Source organism: Crocodylus siamensis, chromosome 12, assembly GCF_052110815.1.
Source record: "Crocodylus siamensis isolate JL-2025a chromosome 12, ASM5211081v1, whole genome shotgun sequence".
Taxonomy (NCBI): domain Eukaryota; kingdom Metazoa; phylum Chordata; order Crocodylia; family Crocodylidae; genus Crocodylus; species Crocodylus siamensis.
The window spans coordinates 38,059,691-38,077,268 of record NC_143406.1 but is presented as its reverse complement, the minus strand read 5'-3'; the positions used below and the strand labels follow the sequence as shown (position 1 = coordinate 38,077,268).

Here is a 17,578-nt window from a genome sequence, read left to right as displayed (position 1 = left end):
AGGATTTTGTCTGGAAATCCCAGCCCAATCTTAGCCTTCTACACTGTGCTGCTTACAGAGCACACAAGCCTGTGTGGTTGTCAGCTGGCTGGCATAAGAAAACCAAGCTTTGGGTTAGGCAGCAGACTCATCCAGCAGTGTGCCTCAGTCAGGAAGATGTGTGATTTGGGCTGACTGAAAGGGAGTTTTGCCCCATAATCCCACTGCAAAATAAACTCCTTATTTGGTACATCATATTTAGCATGCAAGCTGTGAGGGGTGGGTGTCAGGTACCAGGCTAGCAATCAACAACCAAGTATTGGGTTGAGCAGGGACCTGGCCCAAGCTTCTTCAGGGGAGTCCTCAGGTGAAGAGGTATGTTTTCAGGGTAACCAAAGTAAGGTTTTTGCCCCATAATCCCAGCCCCAAATCAGTTTTTTATCCATAGGAACGTACAGTTTGGGGGACTGTCAGTTGGCAGGCTGGCATGCAAAAACCTAGCTTTGGGTCAGGCAGCGCCTTACCTAAGCTTCTTTGGGGGGGTCCCCCAGTGGCAGATGCATGCCTTGGGGTGGGCACTAAAGGATTTTCACCCATAATCCCAGCCCAAACACAGCTTCTTATTCAGGGCATTGTACATGGCACAGGTTCGGGGGGGGGAGGGGGAACAACTGTCAGTTGGCAGGCTGGCATATGAAAACTAAGCTTCAGGTTGGGCATGGCCCTGCTCAGAATTTTTTGAAAAAAGTCCTCAGGTGGCAGAGACATATAGAAGGGGGTGACCTGAAAAGGACTGTGTCCCATAATCCCAACCTCATCTCAGGTCCTTATTCAGGGCTTTGTACTTGATACATGATGCTATTTTATATTTTTATAAGTCAACATACATTTCTGATAAAATTCTAATTGTTTTGTATGTCTGATTCATTAATAACAGCCTTTAACTGTGCAAACATTAGTTCTGGAAAAGGAACAGGGAATAAGGAACCAAGCCTAGCCTTTGTGATGAGGCTGAAGTTATCTGGCACATGTTGTTCTAGGGTAGCAGAAAGTACAACCAACTCAGACTATTGTGCATTTTTCTTGGAGTTGTCAACACAATTTCAGCTTTCTCATTAAACTACATATATAGCCATCATCCTCACAGCAGAAACCTTTGCAAGACACAAAAAGAATGAATACTAATACAGGATTTTCTCTGTTGCAAAGAACTCAGAAAGATCACAGCAGGTCATATTTCTTCTTTTTTTTTTTTTTTTTTTTAACACTATGGATTCTTACTTGAAATTGTTAGGCTTAATCTCATAAATCCTGTCTGCACGCTAAACAATGCTAACATTGCATGGCATCCCACAGCAACCTTGAAAGACTCTCAAGGCATCCCAGTATGACATGGGACCCTGGTTAAGAACTATTAGTTTAGGTGCTCCTCCAGGAAAAGGGGTACAGAATCTTAATACAAGAACAAAGATACAGTTTTCACCATTTCATAAAATGTTTATTGAGGATTGTAACACAGGATAAATCATGCATCAGCTCAGTAAAAAGGGAATCATTTAAAGAATATAAAGAATGGGAACTGGTGCCGCCGATTTTGAAACAAACTTATAAAAATCATACTAGTTGTCCAAAAGTGACATCAATATTCACTTGAAGCTGAACATGGACACTTCTTGTAATTCAAAAGTAAAGTATTAATAAAAAAAATGTAGACCTTGTTTAAAATGATCACTTACAGTTTCCTGAAGTTCAACCTTAGAGTTGCAATAGTAATTTTAATTAATGCGTAGGGCTCTACATCCAAGATGTTTAAGTGTCTTTTCCAGAAGGAAGAACAGAACAAGAGTGTTTGCTCGTCTCTAAGCCATGAAATCATACCCTTACCTTCTATGACCTTTATTGCCACCAGATACTTTGCAATTGCCTTCAAGACATGAAAAAAAGTAGATGGCACAAATCATGGTGGCCACAAGAGTGGATCTCTGATATCTTTCTAGTGTTAAAAAGGAGATTGCGGTGGTGGTGGTGGGGATAATCTAGCAACTAACAGGAGGGAAAAAAAAAACATTTAACAAGCCATGATTGCCAATTTTAATGGCACTGACATTTTTCATAAAGAACTCCATGTCAGCAGATGGCACAGCATACTGGGAACCACAACTTCACATCAAATACTGGTGGGTTCATGTGTTACAGATATTTGCCTTTCATAAAAATAAATATAGTGGAATGAAAACTGAATCAAAGGGAAAAGCTATGACTGCCATCCAGCAGGCAGTACACATTTATCTGTGTGCATTGAGTGTCAACCAAATCTCAGAGAATCCTTGGAAAAAAAAAAAAAAAAGTTTGCACTTATTCCTGGTCATAAACAACCTCACAAAAACCTCACTTTTGGAACTATTCCAATTGAAACTACACGCTGAATTTATTAATACAGTATTAAGTTTCTTTATGTAAAAAATCTTTATACATAGTAATAAAAAAAGGTCAAGGCAAGATGCATCAAACAGAATTCCGCTGGTTGTTCTTCCTCTGTTCTTAGAGCTGCTGATGACGACCTGTGCTAGAAAGTTGTTTCTGATTTTCTCTCTCAAGCATCTTTGCCTTTGCTTGTGGTAAGGATTGTTCTGTCCAAGCATCCGGAAGAACAGATGCTGGTGATGATTTTTGGCACTTACGCTGGCAAGCTGAGCTTCTTTCCCTTGAGTACTGGGGGGTAGGGGGAAGAGAGAGAAAAGTATAGAAGTTAGTAATACATGAAAGATGTACATAGAAAACTAGAGCTGTGAATTATCTGATACATTTTGCTCCTTCAGAAAAATCACTGTTAAAAGAAAGGGTCTGTAATCAGGTCCTCAACTCTCATCTCTATACCAATAAAGTTATCTTCAAGCTGAGAGGGAGAGGTTGTTCGCCACTGCCCTCTTGTATGCACAAGGGAACTCTTGTAACATGAATTTTGCCTGGTGAGTGTATGTTAATTCCATTATGACAAGTGTAACCAACATAGCATTCACAATCCCACAGCTTTATGGTCCTACGGGGGGGGGGGGGGGGGGGGGGGGGGGGGGGGGGGGGGGGGCGGACCATGAGAAAGGGGCAGGCCAGTTAATAGCTCTGTAAGGCTGCCAACTTCTAGAATTCAGATAAAGTAGCCACTAAATCCTATTTCTTGGTGGAGGTTTTCTTTCTACTCAAAAACAAACATGCTTCTTTGGACCAGGACTAGAACTTTTGACAACATGGAAAAGCTGGGCTAATTGTACACCAACTCCAGTCTATGTCAATAAAATTCTCTTTAGGCATACAAGACAGATTATACAAGACAACATGTGTGGCCAGAAAAGGATGGGTACCCTGGCTATTCCAAGGAAAAGGTGTACTGTGAATATACTGGACCTTATTAGTTTTAAATACACCATAGGCTCCTGATGGATTATACTTACCATAGTTCTACTCATACTAGAACTCAGACAATTTACGTGACAAACTACCAAAGCAGTATTAATAAGTTTAACATGCCTATACTGATGATCCAAGAGAAAGAGTTATTTCTCTTATGCCTGACACCCACAGAATAAGCAATGTAATCCTAAAGTGAGAGTTACTTACCTTTTGTTACATACAAATAGAAGAAGTCACAGTAAAGAATGGTCTGGACCACACCAGCAACAACAGCTATGAGGTCAAAGAAACCCTCAAAATAATAGCGCCAAATCCAATTGATTAAGTACAAGGCACGGTAGAGACCCAAGAAGAAAAGATAGTGAGTAGTGATGGTCTCTGCTTCTCCAGTTTTGCTGATCATGAAAAGTTGGGGGAGGATAGCAACTGATTCAAGATAGATGGAGAAGGTCCACAAAATCTGAAAGGAGAAAGAAACAAGCCTGTTCAGTGTCCCTGTTGATAATCCACCCTCATATACATGAGCAAGGGAGACACTTAGCTTGACTTATCACTTTTTCAACAGATACATACTCTGAAGAGTCCTGCTTTTCTACAGCTCTAGACAAACTTTTCAAACAAGACAAATGGAAAACTGCAAATCAGCTCTAGTGAGCCAGCAGCAGCAGCCTGCTGATGGCTTGGGTCAGTCCTGATGACCTGTTCAGTTAGGAATTAGTGGTACTCAGTTAAGGCTGTGGTTTACATCAAGTCAGAAGCTTAACTACCATTAATTTCAACTAGTACAAGATGAGTGGAAGTGCACCGATACATTGGTCCATATCATATCATCACCGATAAAATAGACATTAAATCGGCAGTTGGCTTTTTTTGGCTGATAAGGTCACCAATAAATGCTGTATGCATGCGTGCAGCTGCAGCATGCACATGGCCAGGAGTGTAGCCCAGCAGCCTGGAGAGTAGCACCCAGCTGATAAGTCTGTGGGGGATAGAAAGGATGTGGGTGGGGGAGCAGATCAAGGCCCCAGCAGTGAGGGAGGGAGTAGGGCTGGGGGAGGCCCTACCCAGCTGGAGTGGAGTGGGGCATGGGACAGAGCCGATGTTCATCCAGGGCCGTGGGGGTGGGAGGGGAGAGAGGGGCTGCTCCTGTCACTGTGCACACCTCCAGGGGAGGCATGGAGAGGGTGTCCCTCCCACGATCTATGCATGGGGTGCTCCAGCCTCTTGCCATCAGCTGTGCTCAGGCTGGGCAGGCAGCAGCACTGGGGAAGGAGGCTACAGTGAATTTTGGGGTGGCTCTAGCCCCCCCACCGATAGGCGCCCGTCTGAGTGCCACCGCTGCCTACCCCATCCAGCCCGAGCGCAGCCATCAGGAAGAACCTGGAGCAGCTCCAGTCCCAAGCATACAGCAAGCATTCTGCCCTCATCCTGTGCAGATCTGGGGGGCACATGACCCCATGCCTCCCCTGGGGGTGCATGCATCAGTGGAAGCCACCCCTGCCCTTCTCCGCATCCCTCAGACAAGCCACAGCTCTGTGCTGCACCCTGCTCTGTCCTGGCTAGGCAGTGCCCTCCCCTGCCCCACTCCCTCCCTCACTGTGGACACCTCAATCTTTAAAATCAGTGCACCCCTAAAGATCAGGCCTAATTACTAAAAAGCAGGAAGAACATCTTCAGTTTACCAATGGTGGTTTCTTATCTACTTTAATTGGTTGAAATGTCTTTTTTTCCCCCCAGTCACATGAATTGTCCAGTTAAAAGCAAGCAGGCAAAATGGAAATAATGCCCCGATTAAAGTTTTAGATGGAGAATCCTCTCTTTTTTTTTTTTTTTTTTAAAGCTGCCTAAATCTTATTCTGACTTGAGATTTAAGTCAGTTTTGTTTAGTTTAGGATTAATTTTTTTTAAAAAGAAAAAAAAAAGTTATCAAAACTTTCCAATATTTAGCAAGCTTCTTGTTCACCCCATAGAAAATACACACATGAAGGTGTTTGGTAGTACAGGACTGCATTGAAATATGGAAGTCCCTTACATTCAGTCCTAATAAACTATAGTAAAGTTATTATCTTTCCAATGTGGTTATAAATTCCTCCATGTACATCAGATGCTAGTAATACAATTCAAAATTTCTGCAATTCTTTTAGATTTCACCAGATGGCACCCAATACTTGCTAACAGCCACACTGGCAAGTTTAAAAAGGCCCAGAAGACATCATGAAGGAAAGAATATTGCCAGGTTAACACTGCAACCACCAGTATACATTAGGAACATGGTATCCTTCTGTACACTAAAAGAATTAAATGGCATCTGGTTTTAGTGTCCCAAATGATTAAAACAGATTTTGAACTGTTGTCTTTACACAAATTAAAGTTCTCTCTCAGGTCCAGACTGTGTTCGTTAAAAGTATGGGCTGAAGTCTACGTCTAACAGATCTACCTATTCCAAAAGGAGACTTTTAGAAGCATTTCTTATTCCAAATATGCCCTAAAATTATTTTTTTCACAATCCAAACATTTCTAGCAAGTATATTTTAAATAAAGCTGCATATTTACAGAAAACTAACAAACCATCTTAAGAGTACTGGGGATGGACACTCGCATACTCAACTAACCTCTAGAGGAGAGAAGTCATGATTAACAAGAAATGAGAGTCCACCAACAGGGACCACCAGAAACTCCACTCGGAATGTATCATGGTTTCCATCATAGGTAGCCTTAAATTTCATGTAGATCAGGTACACAGTGGCATATGAGCAACCAATGTAGATAAGCTAAAGGACAAAAGCAGAATACATTATTAGATCATCCGCTCTTCTGTGTACAACCCCCTTCCCCTTAAAACTGTGTCTTTCTGGTCATGTAAAACTCCAAAAGTGCACACAAAGCACACAGATGTTATGGGATTTTAATCCTTTCAGAAGAGCACCAATTCCAAAGCTAATTACATATATACTTTTAAAATCTAAGTAATGATTGTGGTTATTACATTGCCACTTCTGAAGGCAGTTTGTATTGTAACCTTCTATTTTCATGGAAAACATAGCCCTAAAAAGTGAAATGTGAATTCATGCCTTGCCTCTGGCTGAAAGTAAAAAGGAAGAATTGACACAAACCCTTACAAGGTAAGGAGTGGAGAGGGGACAGGGAATGGGGGTAGGAGGAGAAGTAGTTCTCCCTATAGCAGCCTTCAACTACCAGAAGGGGGTGCTCCAAAGAGGATGGAGCTGGACTGTTCTCAGTGATGACAGACCACAGAACAAGGAGTTACAGCAAGGAAAATTTGGGTTAGATGCGAGAAAAATGCTGTCACTAGGAGGGTGGTAAAAATCACTGGAACAGGTCACCCAGAAAGGCTGTGGACTCTCCATCTTTGGAGGTTTTTAAGACCTGGCTAAAGAAAAAGCATTGGCTGCAAGGTTCCTGCTTTAGCAGGGGGTTGGGCTAGATGACCTCCTGAGGTCCTTTCCAACCCTTCTTTTCTATGATTCTATTGAAGAAAGAGATGAAGGAAGGAGGGAAGAACCAAACCCCTAGCCAAATATTTAACTTGTATCTAGGCATAATCCATTCATACTATGTCCTTTGGGACTTTTTTCAAATATTTACAACTGTATTTTTCAAACATACAACTGCAGCATGGGATAGCAGACAAACCTAGGTATGGTCTTTACAGCATACTCAGTCCTCTAACAAACTAGACTTACTCCATGGTTCCAAACTAAGATTTTAAAAGCTCAAGATATTTGTGCCATACACGACTCAAAGGGGTTTTTTTTAGTTTTTATTTTGTTTTTTTAAACGAACAACCAAAACAAACTGGGTACATAGCTAGATGCCCTGATTTGACAAAAAACATTTTTAATTCTGTCAGTGACTTAATCTTAATAATGCTTTGAATTTGTATAGCACTTTATAGGTGTTAGATTTCATACCAGTTTGTGAGAGGGAGATAGATAACCCTATTTTACAAATGAGGAAACTAAGAATCAGAAATATTAAATGACTTACTAAAGTCACAATCCAAATCACCCCAAAATGAGAACCTAGATTAAAGTCTAATTCAGAAGACTACTACATTACCTCCAAAACTAGTCATTTAATCTGCCCAATTCAACATATGTAAATATTAAAATATTCCAAACCAATCAGTAGACTATTGGCGTTTTCTAGCTCCCTATGACAGAGCTGATCAAAGGTCAGATCACTGTATGTGGATGTAACTTTGATTACCAGCCAGGTAAGAACATTTGCTGCAAGACAGCAAAAAACAAAAAAACAAAATGCGCAAAGTATTAAAAAGATTAAAAATCCCAAAGGATTACCATACAAATTCTTCAAGGATATTCAAGTGAGCTGAATGGGAAGGGTTACACTCAGATCCTAATAAAATTATGAGCTCATAATACAAAATGTAGTCATAAAAAGCATTCCATGTAAAATTAAGATCTTTTGAATCGCTTCATTACAGCATCACAGGTAGCTGGCAACAGTCCTGTGCCTTGCATTTATTTTAATCACCATAAACAGCAAAATGGGAAAATTCTGTACATTGTAAGGGTCAGTGAAACAGAGTAGCTAACATCACTTTTCTACAAGACTTGGTAAAATCTTGGCCCCACTGAAGTCATTTTGCCATTGACTTTAAAAAGGTCACAATTCCATTTAGTTTAGAGCTGCAAGATTTCAGCTCATTGACAGACATATTTATACGGTAATTTATACTTTTGCTTATCACTGGATAGGTCCGAGCCACACTCCTAAGCATATGCACGGAACACAATGAATTTTGTATTTGTTGAATCTTTTCATGTTTAAGGATACTAGAGAACCCAGGACTCAAGGAAATGGAATCTAGTACTGCTGTACACTATTGAGAAGCCAACAATGGTTTGGGACTATCAGATGGTCATTATTTTATTAAGCTAGCACTGGATTCAAGGAGAGGACCAACTCTTTTGTGGAAGAAAAAGTTCACATGTATGAGTATAAACGTCACGTGTTTAAATCTTCACATTCTTTCTTTTGTTAGCTACAGCAGGAGTTTGCCCTAGAGATCAGACAGAGAACCATGACACTGAATTATGACCAACAGATAAACAGAAAAGAAACAGAAAACTGGCAATAGCCACTCCCTGAGTTAAGTATTTAAACAGTTGGACTCAAGCTCTTTAGCACTACCCATGAATAATGTGGCAACAGGGTGAACAGCCTGTTTCAAGAATACTTTACTCAATCCATGGTTTTTCACATTAATATAAAACTTAATTCACTGATTTATTATAATCACATAGGTTTGACTGCTCCAAGCAGGTTTATATGACCCAAAATTTTGTTACAATATTGCTCTTCTGTTATTAGTTGTTTCTGAACTTCTAGTAACTATTACCAAGAATAGGGTTACGTGATCTTTTGACCTTAACACTGCAACACTCCTGGAAGAGGAAAGTGGACTTGAGACATCTGAATTCACTGCACTTTGGTGCTGCAAATTCTCCAAATATTTTTCTTCCATACCCTGCTGCTGTATCAGACTCAATGTAGAAAAGAAGCCATGTCAAAAAAGAAAGCGGAAATAAAAAAAAAAGGAAAAGAAAAAAACCCAGAACCAATAACACTAAAAGGTACAGTTAATAAGAGAAACATGGAAGTTGAGGAAATATACTTAGCAGTGCTTTGATTTCTGGGGCCAGTTCCTGAGAACTTCTTGGGCAGACTTGGACGGGTCATTCATTTTTAGACTTGGATAAAGGCTTTTCTTGTTTTGTAATAACTGATGTTTTTAAGTCGTTATGAACTAAGGGCACCTATACACATGATGGAGCTCTGCTCTGACGCATGCTAATTAGCATGCATCAGAGCGGACTTGACTGAGTTGAAGCACCCCTGCTGCCATTTTGAAGTGCAGGACACCAAATGCACATGACCCTGCTAGCACTTTAGAGTGGCTCCCAGAGTGCCCCCCACTCCATTCCACCCCAGAGCACGTGTATGGATGCCCTAAATGTCCTATATTTATGCCCTAGATGCAACACTTGATCTTAGCCCACAAGAGGCCAAGAAGCAATACAGTTTATTACATAGCTTTTAAACAAATCACTTATTTCAGCTTTCTTTTTAAATACTGTACTTGTGGCAGCATTTACTTTGGATGTAAAAATCTCCTTTTACAAGCAGCTTTTAGAGATCTGTAGTAGTGAAAGTATATTTCTACTGCAGTGAAGACTTCCACATGCCTTATCTGAAGTGCTCTAGTCCTTTACTCAAGTGGATAATATACTGGACCACCATCCACCCCAGAAAAGCTTTTGTTAATGAAATTATGAACTACGCGTGCAACAAAAATGACTAGCTTTTCTCACTTATTCAATATACTCTACCTTCATAGATGTGTTATACAATGAAATGAATGAAGTGAAGAGATCCAGATAACGGGTGGTGAAGACCAGTGCAAACAGAAGCTGGCTTTTCCCAGAAATACCTAAAGCAATAAAGGAAATAATTATTATACAAAAAAATTAAAAAAAAAAAAGAAAGAAAGAAAAGATGATGTTCTTCAAAGCATTTGGGGACAAGGGTGAGTGCAAATCCTTATTTCCAGCTGGGCTGACTACACAATTAGGACAAAGACTGGAGCTCCCAAAACCAAGCACAAGCGTCACAAGTTTGCCCATCTTAGTGATATCAAAACCAAGATGCAAAAGGCACCACTAAGCTATGCAATGAATAAGTGATCATATTTTTAAGATCTGGATAAAAGTTATTAGAAGTCATTCACTGACAGACAGTTCACACAGGTCATGGTTTTGGAGAGCATGGCATCTCTTCTGTATCATCACCACTAGTCTCTGCACAGTAAGGCTCAATTACGTTAGCAGACATTAGCTTCGTGTTGTACTGAAGATTGTGACAACTCTGTCGCATTGTCTATTGCTGAATAGCTCAAAAGGTACAAAGACAGAATTTGTGAACAGCATATACTGTTATTCCAGTGATAAGAGGAAAGAACATTAACACCAACTGCTTAGTGACTTGAAAGCTATTAAAGATACTGTAATGCTGTGCATTGCCTTCATAAAATTAATTTTCCCACCCATAACAAAACAAATAAATCCTATGCAACAATCAAAGAATGCTTATTAACACTGAGGATAAGATTTAAAAGGCCTCAGTGACATGGAGCCTGAATCCACTTTTCAAAAGTAACCTGGAAAATTAGACTTTGGGGACTAAGGTTCTGACCCTGCAAAAACTTGTGTGCACACTTAACTTTGACTTCAGTAGGACTACACTCAGTGCCTGAAGTTAAGATAAGCTTTTGCAAGGTCAAGGCAAAAGTTAAAATCACTCAGGCATTCCTGAAAACTGCCTGTAACTTATTACTTGTTATTACCATTCTGAGCTGGTACTCCAGTGCAAACAATGGCATCCCTATTCAACACTTTTCTTGACATGCAAGTATTCTCATTGCCCAACTGTTTTAGGCAAAAGTAATCCCCTCCCAGCCATTTTAGCTGAACACATTCAACATTGTTCAAAGTCACAGAGAAGAAGAAGAAGAAGAAGAAGAAAGTATATCCAGTATTTGCAAAATTGTACTATTTTATAGCAAGGTAAGACCAAAATCTACAAATCCCTACTCCTCATAACTGAGGTCCACAGAACTCATTTCTTTGGTAAGGACTTTTACAAGCCAGACCATGAACAAGAAGAATCCTTTATGATGCTTAAACTCTTTTAATGCTGGCTGAAGAGTAACTGAGATGGAGTCTCCACAAATAAAATCATGAATTACACCTAAAGGGAGCGTGCCGATATGTATAGCACTGTATTACTGGAGGAGCTCAATGGACAGAATCCTAAAATAGCTTAACTGTAGTAATTGGTAATTTATTAAGCATTTGATTTACTAATTTCATGTGAGATAAATGTTTATCATAAAACTTAATGCTAACAAACTGCCAATCCCATAAAGCTCAGCATAGGAGAGGAAAAAACATAAAAGCCACAAACCTTAATTTATACCAATGGGCAGACATGGTAGAGCTTGTTTATCTTTTCTAATCTGGAATTTTCCAAAGTTAGTTCACAGAAAATAACTAATGTGCTTCTTGAGAGAAAGCCACATTTTGATGGTAAATTGCAAGCAAAATACCATTTCAGCACTACAAACCTGGAGAAGTCTCTGATCATGAGCTCCCAAACCAAGAAGCTCTCAATGTGCTGGAAGACAGTGGAGTTGAATGGGCATAGCAAAGGCAGGGACTATACTATACAACCATAACTAATCATTTAGCACTAGGCAGAACAGACATAACAAGACCTTCTCTGAATATATGAAATCAATGCTATATAGCCATGTCTATATATTTAAACATATTGCAATCTGAATTCAATATACTTGGTAAGTTACATAAAGGAAATGAAAATATGGCACTAAAATCTACAACCCTCCTATCAATTCCCAGAAAGAAAGATTTAACATTTATGGACTTCCATAAGCCATTTAAACTGAACTTTATGACTTTCCCAGAATGAAGGGTGCACAACACTGTTAAATCAAATCTAAAACTAGAGAGAACAAGATGAGCAGGGCTTGAACAATTTACTGGAAAACAATGCAAATATATGCAGGTCAGCATTAGGGACACTCGGACACACACACACACAAAATGAGGGGTAGGGTCAATGACTGCGAGTGACCCAGGCTACAGGTTAGTCCAAAAGCTGGGAAATATCAACATCTGTAACCCATGGACCCTTAGGGCCTGCTGTCAATGAATGACAGCACACCTACCCCCTGCAGCTCCTGAAATGGAGGAGGTAGTTTTTGCTGCTTTTCTCTGCTCAAGAGTCTTTTGCATGCCTGGGGTGCAAGTCTCCCATGTTCCACCTCACCCACGAAAAGCTCTTCAGGCTTGCACTCCCTAATGTTGCCAAAAAGCAACAGTGATAAATTGCTGCACTTAAGGCCTTCACCAAGTCCCACAGCCAAGAACAGCAGTTGGAATTCACTGGTTTTTGGTTGGTTTCATTTTGCTGTTGCTGCTCACAAAAATCTAAGTGATGATGTGGCTCAAGTGCCCTACTTACAGATTCAGGGAGAAAAACCTTATACTGATTACCATTCCCAATTCAAACCACAATTCAGCCATCAGGAATAGAAACTCAAATTTTCACCTTAAGAAAAGAAACAGGGAAAAAATTATTACAGAAGAACTGATGGCTCAACCCCCCCAAATCGCTAAGGAAAGTTCTTACTAGCCACTGTTAAGTGGTAGTTCAAGCCCTAAAATGGGCACTGAAAATATTTTCAATAATGTAACTAGTGCCTTATGTATCCTCATGCAATTCAGACCAGCCACTCACACCCGACACTGAACACATACCCCAGAACCACACCGTAAGCTTCAAGCTGGGGTCAGGCAAGGCTGTATCCAAAAAAACCCAAAAAACCCCAAACAAACAAAACCTCAAACTTTCTAATTTTTTTTTTTTTTTGGCAGAAAAAACTAAAACATTTGCCTTTTCCTTGCACACTAGGCAGGTCTTAGTAACAGTAACAATGACAAGTGTGAGATCTTTAGCATACCACGAGCTGCTCCATGGCACATACTGACTCCAGCACAAACAATACAATGAAAGATAATATTAAAAAGAAACAAAAAAAGCTTCATGCTCTTTTACTCTGATCATTTAGTGTATTCAGTACATAACTCAACAGCCTTTGCAACTACAGGTCATCTTTAGCATGTTGCAAGGAATATTGGGATAAGAGCAAATCAATTTTCGAGCAGTAATTTCCAGAACAAATGACCTAATTTGATTTAAAATGGATTAGAGAACACAATCCGCATAAAACAGTTCTTGGAAGCACATAATTTTACAAGTTATATTGACTTCCATGTCACAGAGTATTTTTACAAAGGAATTCAATAGTTAGCAGCAGCATTTTGCCCAATTCCTAGTAATCATTTCTGAGCTGGTGTTTGGAGCAGTCTAATGTTTTTCTAAGACACTAATTTGGATGCTAATACCCAATCTGCACATCCAAAAACCTGATTTTTTTTCCCATTCTCTCTCCCATAATTCTGAAGCCATAAATTAAAAATTTGTTATCCCCTACTTTCACCTTCCAACAATCCAGTACCCTACCAGAACAACAGAAGTCAGGACTACTCAAAACACTATTAACAGCCATCGTTCCTTAGCAGATCTGTAAGCACTCATTACATTCCTCATTACATAACCCACCTCTTAATACTTCAAATGGTTCAAATAGCCACTCCCCCTCCTTTTCTGTGGCTCCCAGGCTGTCTCCCCCTCATTTCCAGCTGCTTTTACAGACCCCCAAGCTCCTCTTGGAATAACAACCCTGGACATATGCAGAAGCCACTGGAAAAGAAGAGTCAGCACCAGGATGCTTGCCAGCTTTTCACGGACCTGGGATAACAGTTTGGGAATCACTCATTCATTTAGGTTCGGAACAATTAAGCTTCTTCTACACTGGGAGGAAATCAGCAGTTCAATTAGCGCTTCATTTGTTCACACTCTTACTTAGTCTGAAGAAACTGTAAAGCATATGAATGTTTGAGGTTAAATTACAAAATGCTTTAACAAACAAGCTTGGTAAGCAATCACATAATGACCTCAAATGACAGTTATTTAGCAGCAACCAATGTGTTTCAGGAACCGCTTTTATTAACCTTTTTTATGCAAATATATCTTTATGGAATTTATCTTTAAAAAAAAACAAAAAAACAAAAAAACACAGGCTCAGCCATCTGTCACAGGGAAAAGGAAGGAGCCTCAGAAAAGCACCCTCACCCCACATGCTCTCTGAAAGCCAAGCTGCTTCTGCTCAGCATCTGAGCCTTAAGGATCTGAATTTATCTTTTTTCCTCACAGTAGCAAAGATTTTTTGGGGGCAATATCTTTTATTGAACCAACTGCCCAATTGTCTCTTGCATAATTCCTCAACCATCACAACTATAGCATCACTTCTTTTCCGCAGGCTTTGTTGAGCTTTCTTTTCAAGAAAGATCAAGAAATAAGCCCAAGGATAAAATTTACCAACTCCTAGATACCTGTTTAGAGGGCAGAGTAAAGCAAATTTTCTCTGCTGAAAAAATTTAGAAGGGAGGGAGGGGGCTTGGCTCAGCTTCAATTACTCTGCCTTCAATTTCTTTTAACAGGGCATGCGGAGAATGGGAGAAGTGTGGGCCTTCTTACATGAGCTCTTTTAACTCATAGTGCTGGAAAAACAATAAGGAAGAAGTTACTTCTGGAGTAGGCATTAACTTCTAATTATGTGGTAAAGAGAAAGGCTTATTTGAAATGAACCTTGAGACTCTTAAAGAAGCAGTTTTGGGGAGCTAGGAGCAGGCTGGTCATCAGCACTTCAGAGGGTAAAACAGGACTCTCTGACGCTGTAGGTCTGCTGGAATAATTACTGAGCCCGTGTTCAGAGGAAGCCAGGTAGGAAGGATAGTGAGCCAAGGAACTGAACCTGGCTCTCCTGAACCCCGGCTAACATCCCGATTGTCCCCATCACCTTTCCCCAAGCCACATACCTTTCCTCACCTATGTCTACACAGACAGACTACATAACCCCATCACCTCCACAACCCCTTACCCGCCCCAGGAAGGAGCTGAACGGAGCTCTTGGGCTACAGATAACCAAATCCTTGTCAACTCTCTGGGGCTCTGTCCTGGTCCTGGGCTACCACTGGTCAATGCCGGCCCTGGACTACCGCTGCGCCCGCAAATGAGACCCACTCGCCCGCTGACATACCCGCCTCACAACGGCTCCAAAGGGAAGCACTGAATTTCCCAGACCTGCTTCTGCAAACGGCAAATGCCTGGCGAGGAGCGCCGGCCCGGGACGCAAGTGACCACCTTCCCCCGTCCCCCCACGTCCAGCCGGCCCCAGCAGCTCACTCCACAGCGTGGGCTGGACCCCGAGGCCTTCACGCTCGCCTGGGCCAAGCCCGGTCTCCCTGGCACCGTCGGCCCCGGTTTAAAGCGACTCATTTGCTCGTGTGCAAGGCGCCTCCTCGCCGCCACCCCCGAGCCCCGCTGCCACGTCCGCGCCCGGCTCCCGCGAGTGGACGGGGCCTCCCACCGCCCCGGCCCCGGCCCCGCACGCACCGGCGCAGGAGCGGGTCTTCCAGATCTTGAGCAGCAGGATGATGATGGCCGCCAGGTGGGACAGGTCCCCGGTGAGGCGGAAGATGTTCATGGCGGCGGCGGGCCGGGGCCGGGGACCGAAGATGGCGAGAGCTCAGCGACGTGGCCCGGGGACGTGGCCAGACAGCCAGCGAGCCCGCTGCACGCCGGGAACCGGGGCCCCGCCCCGGGGAGGAGCGCCCGCCGACGCGAGGAGGCGCTTCCCACCCCCCGCCAAAAGAAAACGGTTGCGTGGAGCCCGGGCGTGCTGCGAGGCTGGGGGGTGCTGCCCGCGTCGGTGGTCGGGGGGGCTGCGCCTTCCTCGGAGGCCGGGCCGGGCCGGGCCTGGCATGTCCCATCGGCTGAGTCGACTACAGGCTTCCCTGCTTTGTGCGGTAGGCACGGTCCTGCAAGACTGCATAGCTCCGCTTCGCCTAAAGGGAAGCCACGTTACAGTGTAACAAACAGGGGTACCGCCAAGAACCCCAGGCCCATTTGTACCACGTTTACGAGCTCGTTTTGTTACTCGCCAACACCAGACAGTCCACACAAGCCCAGGGCATGATCACAGTGGGGGCCAGGGGTGAAGTGTAGGGGGCCACCCTGCTGCCAACACCACCAGCAATGTCTGCAGGTGGTCTGCGATCCCCATGGGCCGCCGCCAATGCTCCCAGTGGCGCCTGCGGGTGGTCGCTGACCCTCGATCAATGCTCGGCACTGCCGCCGACAGTGCCGGTGGCATCTGTGGGAGCTCCCCCGCTTACCACAACCTCGTTCCTGCAGCCGCCGTGCCCCGCAGCTGCCACGGGCACCGCAGTTCGTGGTGGGGAGGGCAACTACAGAAACGCGTGTTGCAGACAAGGAGCACGATTCCTGGGGAAACTCCATATCTCTGGGTCCAAGAAGGCAGTTTTCCTTATGTGTTTCCAAGGATCACTGCTCTCCTGGCGTGGTTTAGTACCTGCCAAGGTGTTAGGGCTTAAAGCTCACTGTATGGAAACAGGAGGCACCTCACTAGCTTGCTCCTGCCGCCCTTGATCTGAGGACAGGCGAAACTTGGGGGTATCCAAACCTCCAGGCTTGGGCTTGCATGTAGGATGCCAGACAAAAGACTTTGGAAATATCTGAAGCCCCTGGCGGGGGTGGAGGATGTTTGCTGGTGGTAAGGCCATGGACTGACTCATGGATTTGGACTTGATTTGTCTTCAAACACAAAAAAATTATTAAAAAAAAATCCATACAGCAGACTATATTTTGGTGTGTGTCACTCCCACAATGCACCACACAAAGCAGCTGACTGGGCTTCCACTACACCCATCACATAAGAGTGAATTTACCTCGCATATAACAAATTTTTGGTATAAAAAATGCTCACCGAATAAGAACAAATTTGCACATACAAAACCCACATAAGGCAAGGGAAACCTGCGTCTGCTATTGCAGGGGTCTTGGATATCACCAGTGCCTTAGTCGCTATTGGTCTTTGTGTGCGTCTACATGTTCATTAATGTGCTGTAGTTATGGTGCATTCAGTTTGATACTTGGGTAACCATGTATTCAATCAATGTACAGTAACTTGCTCTTACAGCACTGTAGTGACGGGTTTTTAGTGATGCTTACTGCACAATAGTTTAATGCTACTGCACAATAGTGTATTAGCACCTCTCTTGCCCGGCACGCTACTGTCCAATGTTATTAGGCTATTGTGCAGTTAGCCTCTCTTGTAGACGCACCCTCTGAGGTATAGAGTTTGGCTTCCTGAAAACTGTAAAGCTTTGGTCTCAATGTGATGGTATCCAAGTGATATTAAATGGCCTCAGCTAGTTCCTCTTGTATACAAACTACATGCTTGCTTGGTCTACTGCTCACTATTTCATTTGGGGTCTCCATGGCAATGAAGGGAGGTTAACTAAAAAGCCAAGATAAATACTCTGTCCCCAGAAGGGACATCGCACTTGCAACTTATGCAATATCAGGGATGAGATACAGGACATTCAGCTCCTGTCAGGTAACCTAAAGGGGAACC

At 42.6% G+C, this 17,578-nt stretch overlaps 1 protein-coding gene across 1 annotated transcript; it reads right to left on the bottom strand.

Annotated features, from left to right (window-relative positions):
* Window positions 1–2,520: 2,520 nt before the first annotated feature.
* On the bottom strand, window positions 2,521–15,731 carry KDELR2 (KDEL endoplasmic reticulum protein retention receptor 2). Its single transcript, XM_090024125.1, has 5 exons — window positions 15,535–15,731; window positions 9,765–9,865; window positions 6,000–6,158; window positions 3,595–3,847; window positions 2,521–2,691 (listed from the first exon to the last, which is right to left on the bottom strand). Exons 1-5 carry the CDS (start codon window positions 15,623–15,625, stop codon window positions 2,657–2,659), a joined length of 639 nt encoding a protein of 212 aa, XP_089880251.1. The 5' UTR covers window positions 15,626–15,731; the 3' UTR covers window positions 2,521–2,656.
* Between the last annotated feature and the right edge of the window lie 1,847 nt (window positions 15,732–17,578).